The 12,917-nt window shown below is 45.4% G+C and overlaps 1 protein-coding gene across 7 annotated transcripts in view; it reads right to left on the bottom strand.

Moving 5' to 3' along the window:
• PPP2R5C (protein phosphatase 2 regulatory subunit B'gamma) overlaps positions 1–12,917 on the bottom strand; it is a 142,291-nt gene that overhangs the window by 98,163 nt on the left and 31,211 nt on the right. Inside the window, exon 1 of one of the 7 annotated variants that reach the window (XM_006079087.4) lies at positions 271–485. The exons of 3 other annotated variants lie outside the window; for them this stretch is intronic. In XM_006079087.4, coding sequence (XP_006079149.1) covers positions 271–364 — 94 coding nt within the window. In that variant the 5' untranslated portion in view covers positions 365–485. Of the gene's footprint in view, positions 1–270; positions 502–12,917 lie in introns of those variants that run through there. 3 more of the 7 variants (XM_006079088.4, XM_044933052.2, XM_044933053.2) reach the window with 3 other exon arrangements.

Raw genomic sequence — 12,917 nt, forward strand, 5'->3', positions numbered from 1 at the left:
GGCTCTGAAAGGGGGATGGGAGAACGAGCAGAAAGCAGAAAAACCAGCTTTGAACTATGCATGCAAGGCCTCTCTCAAGACTCAAATTCTGTAAGTAGTTCGTAAAATGCCAAACTGCAGCGACACACCCAGCCTCCTCCGGTTAGGTCTGCCGCGAAACGGGGTGAGTTCTGCTAGAAAGGACTTCCTGCTTTTCTTATCTGAAGCACAATGGCCATTTATTAACTAACCACAGAAGGTTCCGTTTCAGTGAAACACACAATAACTTACCTCGAATATGGAGAAGGGCCACGGGCTGGAAAGGCCCATTGGAGCTGGCCGCATCCACCACCATCCTGCTGCCCGCTTTATTACATGTCAACATCTAGACTTCAGCGGGGAAGGCAATGTACTCCTTAAGGCAAGAAACCAGCCTCCATTTTAGTTTAAAAAAAAAAGACAAACTGAAGCTCTCTGCAGCTGGAGGGAACTGGCTGCTTCGTGATGTCAGCAGGCACAGGGCTTGCTGATTGGCCAGAAGCTGCAACTTAAAATGACACTAAAAAACTGCAAATGGAAAGAGCGTTCTGTTTGGCTGTCAGTGTGTGTGAAAAGCCTGGACATTTTTTGGCTTTCTCAGTCTTTATTTCTCACTAACTTTTAGGCAAAGATCCCATCTTTCAAGGGGCAGGACTGCGGCCACAAGTCCAGCCAGACTATAAACAAATGATTCGGAGAGAGCCACCAAAAAGAAAAAAAAAAAAGTATGCATATGTGTCTACGTGAACTTTAAATTTCGCATTTATCTGGTACCCCAAATTCACTGGTACCTTATACCCACCTGGCCACCTCCTGTTTTCTAATTACTTTAATATCTGTATCATATTTAGCACTTGGGCAACCTATTTTTTTTAATGCAAATTGCTATTTAAATATTACACAATCCCAATTCATTAGTTTAGACTCTTGTTCTATCACCTTTTCCTACTACCAAGTTATGAACTAATAATCCTCAAACAGTGTTTTTTTTTTTCCTCAGGGTCTAATTTTTTTTATTGGAAAAATTCAGTTTAAAAATTACATGGAAAATGAAAGTTTTAAATGCAGTAGCTAGAAAGTGCTATAAATTAAAGGTATTTATACCACCTGGCTGTGAAAATTAAAGTCATAAAATAAAATGCAAGTGTTTATTTTTACACCTTAAAAGCGTCAACATACCACTTTATTTCTCATATTTTGTTTAAATTAAAATTTTTTAATTAAAAAAGATATTTCCCTTCTTTTTATGGGGCTAGTATTAAAAGCTGTTATTCAGATCTTAGTCTCCTATCTTCAAAAAAGGTTAATGTAAAAAGCTGCTCCAAGAAAGGACATCATTTCTGAATCAGAGTATCCTGGGGAGGGGTGTATGTGTGTGCTGGTGAGATGATTCCCTATAATAAGGTTATTACTAGCTTCAAATGAAAGTGAATACGCTATGAGAAAAGTCTCTGTGCCAGGCAGAACTGAAAAAAACTCCTCACTCCACACACACACACAACTAAGTCTGTCCAAACCATGTCTTCTCGCTTTATAAGTTCTCACACAACTCCCGCCACCCCCACTTTCCCCAATTTGTGAACAAGAACCAAAAAGCCCTTTGGATTCTAAACATGACTCACAGCAGTTAGAAGTGGGCTAGGATTTGCAGTTACACCTGTGGGCTGGCACGCACCCCATTTCAACCAGCAAACGAACTGTGGTCGTTCAGGGGTGCTTATTAGGTGCCCCACACTAAGTAAGAAGGTAGTATTTTACTGTGTGGATCAATAGCCATTAAAAAATACTCTAATAAAAGCACACCAAATCCTACCCTGGCCCCTCGTCCACAGAGCTGAAGGACACTGCTGGATCCCAAAGCTGGGCCATGAATTCACTTACAACAAGCAACGGGGAATGGGTGTCATGTGAGCGGGCGCTCCCCACCTGAGCCCACCTGCGGCCCACCTGCCCGGCTCCTCTGCTCTCTGAACAGCCGGTGCTCTGAGGCAGGTACTGTGAATGTAGATCCTGGCTGCTGACCCCCTGAGTCCATCAGATGCGTGAGGATGGCTCTCCGAGGACTCACTGTCACCTCACACTCAGATAACTCAGACTCAAGTGCAGACAGGATCGAGGCTTGCAGGGGGCTTCCCCAGGGGTCAGAAAGCAGATGCTTAATGCAGATCTGTACCCTAAAGAGACAGAGTGATTTGTTCTCAAACAGTTTAATATTTCATATGAGATGAGAAGGGGAAATGTGCCTGTCCTAACTAAGACCGTGCTGATGAGTGGAATGAAGAAATAACAGGGAAAGACTCCGAGAATCTTTATATAAAATATATAGATTAAAGTCAAAGAAAAAGGGAAGACACTTCTTGATGTATTTTTCCTAATGATCTCGGATCAAAAGATCTCAACTTTATTAGCGATTTTCCCCCATGCTCTTTTGAAGCCTTATGCATATGAAGTAGCTCTTTAAAGAACTTGAAGTCTGTGATCTGAAAATCACTGGTGAAATAAGAGTCCAAAATATAAATAAGCAAACAAACATAAATAATATGGAGAAAGAAAAAAAAAGACGAACAAAAAAAGATAAGGTATGTTTCTGGACTGGAAGCACACACATGATAAATAAGCTGATGTTAACATTTCCCCAAACTGATTTATAGTTTTAAAGCAATTTCATTCAAAATCCAGAGGAGGCGTCTTATGTTTCTGGGTAATTCTAAAGTTCACTTGGAAAAATAAAAAGCATGAAGAATGAGAACACTACTTACGAGAAAAGCAGGTCCTGCCAACTATAAAGTTGATGAACTGAGGATAGTATGATGTAGACTGGAGACAGGTCTTGGGACAGAAAGCAACAGCCCCTGACACAGCGAGTGTGGTTACACAAGCGTAACATCTGGATACAGAAGGATGCTCGGAACCATGGCAAGGTGATGATTACCCAGGTAACTAACGGTTACCTGTGGGCAAAAATCCAAGTCCTCACCTCACACCAAAATACAATAGATGGTCCAAAAAAATGCAGTTACAAAAAATCAAAGCAGCCCCACCCCCAAATCCCCACAGTGCTGAGAAGAAAAGGGAAGTGACTATCGATTCTCAAGCTAGAAAAGGATAATTAAAAGACACTGGACAATGCTTAGGGGATATTCCTCACATTAAAATATTCACCAAATTTCTATACGTTCCCTCCAAAAATCAAAAGGAAATATAAATGCTATAATTACAAGAGTTAATAATATACTGTAATTTACTCAAAAAAATTGGGCAAGCTCTGGGAGACAGTGAGGGACAGAGAGGCCTGATGTGCTGCACTCCATGGGGTCACAGAGAGTCAGACAGGACTTAGCGATTGAACAACAACAACAATAATTAGAAAAAAACTAAGACCTCAGAGTTCAAATGATCCAGTTTGCAAAAGAACTAGAACTGATCAGTTGTTGCTGTTCAGTTGCTCAGTTTTGTCCAACTCCTTGGGATCCCATGGATTGTAGCACACCAGGCTTCCCTGTCCTTCACCATCTCCCGGCGCTTGCTCAGACTCATGTCCGTTGAATCGGTGATGCCATCTAACCATCTCGTCTTTGTATGAAAAAAGTATTCATCTGTCAAATCAGCAATAATTTTAAAAATTATAATTAATACTGGTAAAGGTATGTTGTAACCTTGACAACAAATCTATAAATTGTTCTGATCCTTTTGGAAAATAAGGATTGGCAATAAAATGTGGCAATATGTAAAGATTCTTTAAGTCATTTCACTTCTGGGAGTCTATTCCAGAAATGTAGGTAGCCATGAGTGAGCATCATGTTTTAAAAAAATAGTTATTTAAAAATTTGTGCTAAAGTACTTCTCAGGTGGTGCCAGTGGTAAAGAACCTGCCTGCAATGCAGGAGATGTAATGAGATACGGGTTTGATCTTGGGTTGGGAAGATCCCCTGGAGGAGGGCACAGCAGCCCACTCCAGTATTCTTCCCCGGAGAATTCCATGGACAGAGAAGCCTGGCGGGCTAGAGTCCTTAGGGTCACAGAGAATGGGACCCGACTGAAGAGCAGCATGCACACACGTAACATGACATTGACCGTCTTTACCATTTCCAAGCGTAACGCCCTACGTCGCATAAGCACACTCACAGTGTTCTGCTAGCGCCACCACCATCCATCCCCAGAACTCGCTTCATCTTGCAGGACAGGAGATCTGTCCCTATTAACACTTCCACCCCAGCCCCTTCCCCTCGGCCCCTGCACGTTCGGTCTCTCTGACTATGACGACTCTGGGTACCTGATATTTAATACAAGTGGGATCATGCAGCTTTTGTCCTTTGGTGACTGGATTATTTCACTCAGTGTCATGTCCTTAAGGTTCTGCTGTGTTGCATCATGTGCGAGAATTTCTTCCCTTTTTAAGACTGGACAATACTCTACTGCAGGGATATACCACATTTTGTTCTATTGATCCCTTGATAGACACAGGCTGTGTCTGCCTTTTGGCTGTTGTGAATAATGCTGCTATAATATGAATATACAAATGTCTAAGTCTCTGCTTTCAAGTTTTTTGGGTATATTCTCCAAAAATAATTCTCCAAAAATTACAGTAATTCTATTTTTAGCTTTTTGAGGAACTGCCACGCTGTTCTCCACACTGTTGTTGTTGCTCAGTCATCTCCGACTCTGTGTGACCCCATGGACTGGGTCACGCCAGGCTTCCCTGTCCATCATCATCTCCTGGAGCTTGCTTGAACTCATGTCCATTGAGTCAGTGATGGCATCCAACCATCTTATCCTCTGTCACCCACTTCTCCTGCTGCCCTCAATCTTTCCCAGCATCAGGGTCTTTTCCAATGAGTCAGCTCTGCACATCAGGGGGCTGAGGTGGCAGCATCATTTTACATTCCCACCAGCAGTGCACAAGGGTTCCAATTTCTCCACATCTTACCAACACTGGCTAGTTTTTGTTTTTCTGACAGCAGCCATCCTAGTGGGTGTTAAGTGGTATCTCAATGGTTTTGATGTGCGTTTTCCTAACAATTGGAAATATTAATCATGTTTTCATGTGCTTAATGGCTATTTCTGTATGTCCTTTGGAGAAATGTCTACTCAAGTCCTTTGCACATTTTTACATTGGGTTGTTTTCTTGTTGTTGAGTTGCAAGAGTTCTTTATAAGTTTTGGATATTAATCCCTCATCAGATAGATGATTTTCAAATCCTTCTTCCCGTTTCACGGGTTGCCTTTTCATTTTGCTGCTTGTGTCCTTTGCTGCACAGTTTTAAATTCTGATGTAGTCCAATTTATCTACTTTCGCTTTCCTTGCCTGTGCTTTCGTGTTGCGTCTGAGATATCACTGGTAAGTCTAATGACACACTTTCCTCTATGTTTTCCTCTAAGGCAGTGTTAGGTCTTTGATCCACTCTGTTAAATTTTTAGGTTCGGTATAAAATAAGGGTCCAGTTTCATTCTTTTGCATGTGGATATCCACTTTTTTCCAGCACCACTGTTGAAAAGACTGTCCTTTTCCCAGAGTGGTGGCATCCTAGAAAACCATGTGGCCATACACGTGGCACTTTACTTCTTGATCTCTTACACTCCTGGTGTCTATGTCTTGGTTTATATATATATATATATATATATATATATATATATATATATTTATTTGGTTGTGCTGGGTGTTAATTGCAGCATGTGACCTCTTAGTTGGGGCATGTGGGATCTAGCTTCCTGGCCAGGGATTGAACCCGGACCCCCTGCATTGGGAACACAGAGTGCTAACCACTGGACCACCAAGGAGGTCAGTACCACACTGATTTGACTACTGTAACTTTGCAGTAAGCTTTGATATCAGGAAATGTAAGACTTCCAATTTTGTTCTTTTTTTTCAATATTGTTGTGGTTATCCTGGGTCCCTGGAGATTCCATGTGAATTTTAGAATGCATTTTTTTCTATGTCTGGGAAAAAACATTGTTAGGATTTTGATTGAGATTGCAATGGATCTGTGGATCTCTTGGGCACTGCTGAGGTTTTAACAATACTAACTTTTCCAATCCATGAACACACGTCTTTTGCATTTACTGGGGTGTTCTTGAATGCTTTCAGCAGACAAGTCTTTCACCTCCTATGTTAATTCAAAGTATTTTATTCATTTTGAGAGCATCACATTTTAAATTTATGATTCTAAAATACTAGAAAACACCTTAACATCAAAGGGATTATCCCACACAGTGAAATTTTTTACACATTTATTGAAAGTACTTATGGATTTGTAAAGTAAAAATAAGTGAGCAAAGCAGTATATAATTTTTCAGAAATAATATGAACATAAAAAGAAACATTCTCAAAATATCAATGGTAATTACCGTGGAGTGTTATGGCTATGTGTAGTTTTTCTTTCTGAAACGTCTCTACATTGCTCAGTATTGCTAAAATAAGCACACAATACTTTCATGAAAATTAACTAAAGACATATAGCGTTTTTTTAAAAAAATTCTAATTAGCTGATCATTCTTACTGTCATCTTATTTATATTTTGGCTGTGCCACGTGCCATGTGGGATCTTAGTTCCCCAACCGGGAATCGAGCCTGCACCCCCAGCACTGGCCGCACAGGGTTGTAACCACTGGGCCCCCAGGGAAGTCCCAGGACACACAGATGAAGTGACAGCAGGAAGACTCCCTTAGTGAACGCTGCCCTCTCAGGCACAGGCTAGGAACGGAGAAGGGGAAATATGACGCAAAAGATTCACTGTGCTGCATAAATGAGATGACTGTGTAAAAACACACAAACACAAGAGTGGCCTAAATGAGGCGTGACGAACTGAACCACAAACACGAGGGTGCTGACTCCTCGTCTCAAGGAGCCAGTTACGGGCTACTTAAATTCTGACTGCACGCTTGCACGGAATCCACAGGCTCATCTAGGCCTCTGAGGCCCAGTCAGCCTCCAGAGCCCTCTCCTCTCGATGAAACAGGGACTCAGCCAGCGCCTGTGCCCAGGGAGAGGCCGCCCTCACCCTCCATAACCCCAGGCTGCTCCTTCTTTCCTCACCTGTCAAGGGGGGGCGCGTCTGTGATCCCCCCACCTCCTCGGCTTTGTGGAGGCACCAATGCCACCGATGTTGGGGGGGGGCGCCCAGGAGGATGAAGCCACCCCCGAGGCGGGATCCGCCTGCACGTGCTCAGCCATCCCGGGGAAGGGGCAGTGGGCACTGAAGCACTTGAAGAGCAGGGTCTTGGCCCTGGGGCTCAGTGTGAGGGCAGAGACGCCGAGAGCACCCGTCTGGACCAGCCGCCTCCGGGAAGCCTTCCCCTCCCCGGCCTGGGCCACGGGCTGTCTGTCGGCAGCCCCAGGACCACACCGAGCACACTCACTGCACGAAGGCATGAGTCAAGCAGTGACGCCAGATTCTGATCCTGCCAAACTTGTCCCCGTAGTGCAGCGTTAAGACGGGTATGCCACTGACCACCTGGAGCGGGACAGGTCCCCCTCCTGAGTGCAGAGCCCCTGCCCAGCGCCCCCTATCCTGTCAGTGCCCAGTCCCCACGCCCCCAACGGTGCCCTCCAGCCTGGCTTCTGGACGCTCCCATGACAGCTTTTCCTGCCCCGTGGAGGGCTTGAGCTGACTTCGAGGAAAGGCACCTTTCCGGGCTCAGTGCAGAGCTCCTTGCAGAACCGCCAAGTGGGCAGACAGACTATAGCTCTCAGCGCATCTGTCCGGCACGGCGGCAAACGCGAGCATCATACTGTACAAGGATGGGAGGTTTAAATAGGAGTTCCTCTTTATTCTTGGCTTCCTCTGTCACTTTACGTGGGTCTTTATTTACAAACAAACTGTCTGTAGTTAAGACCCATTTGGAGGTAGCATTCCTGACTAAAACGTTCATATTTTCATTTCTAAATTCAGCCAAAGGTTTTAATTTTCATCTCCCCAGGCAAATTTTATAGGCAAATTAAGTACGCTCATATTTTAATGAAGAAGCTTTACAGTTTCTTTTATTAAAGGAAAGCTGTGCTCTGAGCCGACACTTAACTGGAAACGACAATGGGCACGGGCGATGTATGTTTTGTTGGGTAGGAAATCTAACCCAAAAAAATTTGGCTTCACTTACAGTTTAAAATAGCCTTTTTCCTTAGGCAGATCAAAGATATCTAGCATTCAGCTGTGTTCAAAGGTTGCCAGGGCACTTCTGCTTGCCAACAGCAAGGTCAAAGGGACGCTCGCTAGCTGCCCTGTTGATCTGAGTGAGTCCTGCGACTGGTTTAAAGGGTGGACAAGCTTATCTCAGGAAAGGCCAGCGGGGGTGCGTGGGGTGGACGAAGCAAAGAATCTGCCCGGAGTGCGCTGCTGGAGACCTCTGCTGCTTTGTGCTTTCCCCGCAGCGGGGCTGGAAACCCTTTAAAGCCAAAGAAGTCGTCACACCCCTTCTGTGTCCTGAGAAGGTAGGAAACCCACGCACGGTACACAGAGCCAAGGTGACACGCCAAGTGCTTCTAGGTCAACTGTTAGCAGGAAACCTCATTTCATGAGGAAGAGCCCGAGTGCAGGGAGCGCTGAGCCCGGGACGGGGTCCAGCCCCACAACAGTTCCCAGAAAACTGGAGGATGCGGGGAGGCCCCAGGCCCAGAGCGCTTTTTGCTCCTTCAGCAAACCTGTGTCTCCGGGATCCATGGCAGGTACTAGACTGGGCACAAAACAGACACGCAAACCACCTCTGCCCTCAGTGACACTTCAGACAGAACAGCATGTGGCATGTTCTGCAACCAAAGTGTCCATCATGATGAACAGATAAATGGTGCTCCATCCACAAAACTGACATTTCCGACTCAATGGACACGAGTCGCAGAAAGCTCTGGGAGATGGTGAAGGACAGGGGAGCCTGGCATGCTGCAGTTCAGGGGTTGCAAAGAGTCGGACACGACTCAGTGACTGAAGAACACCGATCCACACAATGGAATGCTGTTCAGCCTCGAAATTCAGGAATAAAATGCTGTATGATTCCACTTACATGAGGTCCCTAGAGGAGTCACAATCCCAGAGACAGAAAGGAGAACGGTGGGTACTAGTGCCGGAGGCTTTCCAGGCGGTGCTAGTGGTGAAGAACTGCCTGCCGGTGCACGAGACAGGACAGACGTGAGTTCGATCCCGGGGTTGGGAAGATCCCCTGGAGGAGAGCATGGCAACCCACTCCAGTATTCTGGCCTGGAGAATCCCGTGGACAGAGGAGCCTGGCGGGCTGCAGTCCATAGAGTCAAAAAGAGTAGGATACAACTGAGCGACTTAGCCTGCAGGCAGGGGCTCGGGGAGGGGAAAGTGAAAGTCGCTCAGTCGTATCTGACTCTTTGCGACCCCATGGACTATACAGTCCGTGGAATTCTCCAGGCCAGGACACTGGAGTGGGTGGAGGGAGGTAGTAACAGGCCCAGAGTCACTGCGGGAGGACGAAGAGACAGTGGCGATGGCACGCTGCATGGATGCCAGGCAGGACTCAGCCAGGGTGGCTCAGGAAACACAGTGGGAGACAGAGCCAGTAGGGCAGGGGGCTGCCTGGCATCCATGGAGAAGGCAGAGCACAGGGGAAACCCAGGCCTGGAGGGTCTGGGCAGGGGGTGAGAACACGCAAGGAGTGTGTGTGTGTGTGCGAGCGTGTGTATGTGTGCGTGTGTGCACGTGCGTGTGTGCTCGCACGCACGCGCATGCGTGCCTAAGATGCTGGGAGAAACCCAGGTGAGGTCTACAGAAGGCCTGAGCTAAACATTAAATGCGGGATTACAGCTACCAGTTGACACCAATTCCCTGAGTTCTGCCGAGAAGGGGCTTACCGGGGATGACAGGCAGAGGGTGAGAGCCACACCTGTGGCGGGAGGAGAGTGGGCAGGAGGCCGCCCCAGCGGCCAGGCCGTGCTCAGGGCTGGGCTCAGGCTAACGGGAGACGGCCCGGGGCGCCTCTGCAACAGACAGGGGCGGGGCCCAAGTGGGAGGGGGCCACAGACGCCGCGGGTCTGGTCTGTGGCCTCCCTGAGAGCTGGGGCCACCTCTACTCCTCGTCACTGTCCTGGCCGCCTCCCTGTGCTTGAACTGGCGCCTGGCTCGCCAAGCTGTTTCCTCCCCTTATTGTGGGCATCAGGAGAAGACACAGCACCAAACACGTGGCAGAAACAAGACGGATGAAAGCTGAGTTCCTGAACCAGGAGAATTCAGAGACTAAGAGAAAGAACTCTGGTACCTTCTCGCTCCACTTTTATCCTTCAACAAACAGGCAAGAGGGGTATGCGTTCCTGGTTGTGTCCAACTCTCTGTGACCCCAAGAACTGCAGCCCACCAGGCTCCTCTGACCATGGAAATTTCCAGGCAAGAATACTGGAGTGGGTTGCCATTTCCTTCACCAGGGGGTCTTCCCGACCCAGGGATCGAACTCACATCTCGCATCCCCTGCACTGGCAGGTGGATTCTTTACCAACAGTGCCACCTGGGAAGCACGAAGCTCCTCTAAATAGATGCTAGTTCATTTTTAAGCAGTAAAAAATGATCGCTTGTATGGCAAGATGCTCAACTGTATTGGAAAATAAACTGCTTTGAATTTAGGCTGCAGCACTGCATTTTCACAAAACGGGGGCAAGACACACATTTTTAACTGCTATTCCAAAGTCAATTTCTAAAAACTCAGATAAGTTCTCCCAACAATGGGACAACTTCTTTCCCCAAAGGCCTAACACTTATTAGCAGTTCTAAATTTCTGTCCCATGGTCTCCAATGAATTGTTATTAAGCCCTGGTTGTTTCATTACATCTTTGACTTCTCCAGAGGTCTGTCTTTTCTAAGGCAAGGAGAATGGCTTCAGGAAACAAAGTCCATGATTTATGAGCCACCTAAAAACTTTGCTCTCTTCATGTTACACTTCTACCTTCCAGACCAAAAATATTAAAAGAAAGGACTAATTCAGAGAAATCTTTGAATGAACAGGACTACATTTGAATGAACAAGGCTACATTCAGCCTCATTGTTTAAAAAAAAAAACAAAAACAAAGATAGGAAATACCATTTTCCACTAAGGTGCGGCAGGGCAGGCACCTCCTGTGCTCTGGGGGGAGAGCTCGCAGGCCGCCCCTTGGACGTTATCTGTACAGGGTTCTTGAAAACGCGTGGTCTTTGATCAGTACCCCCCTTCCTTGATTCCAGCTTAAGGAGAGGTTCAAAGGTGTGGGCGACAAAAGAGTTACATTAAAGCACAGTTTACAGCAGCTGAAAACCAGGGGAATATAAACAGTATAATTAATAAATGCTTCTTGTGGCTCAGATGGTAAAGCGTCTGCCTACAATGCGGGAGACCCGGGTTCAACCCCTGGGTCAGGAAGATCTCCTGGAGAAGGAAACGGCAACCCATCCGGTGTGCTTGCCTGGAAAATCCCATGGACAGAGGAGTCTGTAGGCTATAGTCCATGGGGTCACAAAGAGTTGGACACGACTGAGCGACTTCATTTTCACTCTTCACTTTCTATTTCCATTAAAGTCAGGAACAAGACGAATACGCTTGCTCACACCACCACACATTAACATCTTACTGGACTTTTTAGTCAACTCAGAAGAATGACACTAGAGGTATAAGAACTAGAAACAAAGAGGTGAGATTACTTTTACATGCAGCTCTAATGAATAGCTGGGACATCAAAAAGAATCAGCTGCAAAACTACTGCAAACAATAAGACAATTCAGTAAGGAAGCAGGAGGTGAAAGCAAAGCACAGAAGTCACCAACCTCCACATAAACCATTAACAGCTACTTGGAAGACAAAGGAAAAGGAGACCCCAATTTACAATAGCAAGGGCAATAGAATATTTGGGCACACACTAAGAAATGTGCAAAAGCCTACATGAGGGAAACTTAAAAACACCCCTAAAGGAAATGAAAGTGGTCTTAAATAGAAAGACACACTCTTTGATGAGGGGATTCAAACATCCTCAAGATGCCAATCCTCTCTAGACATTTTTTAAATTTAATGGAATCACAGTAAATAAATCAGCAGCTTTTTTTTTTTGCAATGAAATGAACCAATTCAAAGTTCATATTGTTTGTAATAAAATCATTATTGTTGTGAGTAATTTTAGTATGATACAGCAATAGAATGATATTAGAAATCAAGATTTTCAGTGTAAGATAAAGATACAACTATGAAAATTCAAGAAACATGTGAAAACATCATAATGTTATAAAAGCACAGCTAAAATATACACATATATATTCTAGAATATATGTCCATATTCTAGCTTCCTCCATCGAACATACCTAAAAGCAACAGCAGGCCAGTAGCAGTGAAAAGTTCCTAGTGCCCTGATTTTGGTCTCTAATATTATTCCCCACTGAAAGGAATCATGGCTCTTTGAAAAACGGCTAATTCCAAGTCTGGGGGGAGGGGGGACATCTTACTGTGCCAGAAACCAGGAGACAAAAATGACACTGTGCCAAAAAATACACAGCAGCTCTCCCAAATATCAGACAATGCTTAAAACTATGCATCTGCACAGAAGAAGGAATATGGTTTTAGTAGATTAAAACACACTGATATCAAGGAAACGCATAATGGTAGTCACAAAAGAAAAAGCAAAAAGACCTTTCATTTTCACCATTTGAGGGAAACTGGTAACTCAAAGGCAAAGATTTAAGCTTCTCCTCACTTTCCAGTAGGAGCTGCATGTCAGGATAACCAAATAGGCCCCTTTGGCAAGAAATGGCTCTGCTTTTAGAAGGATGCCAGATCAAACGCTGAAGTCTCCAGTGAAACTGTTGACTCGGACAAGGGTCATCAGGTGGTGCTTAAAGCACTGGCACGTGGTTGATGGGGAAGAGACGCTGCAGGGGGCCAAGATATGCCTTGCAGACGGTCACGAGCACTTCTGAACTGCGGGAAACACCAGGCACT

This window comes from Bubalus bubalis, chromosome 20 (genome assembly GCF_019923935.1).
Source record: "Bubalus bubalis isolate 160015118507 breed Murrah chromosome 20, NDDB_SH_1, whole genome shotgun sequence".
Classification (NCBI taxonomy): Eukaryota; Metazoa; Chordata; class Mammalia; order Artiodactyla; family Bovidae; genus Bubalus; species Bubalus bubalis.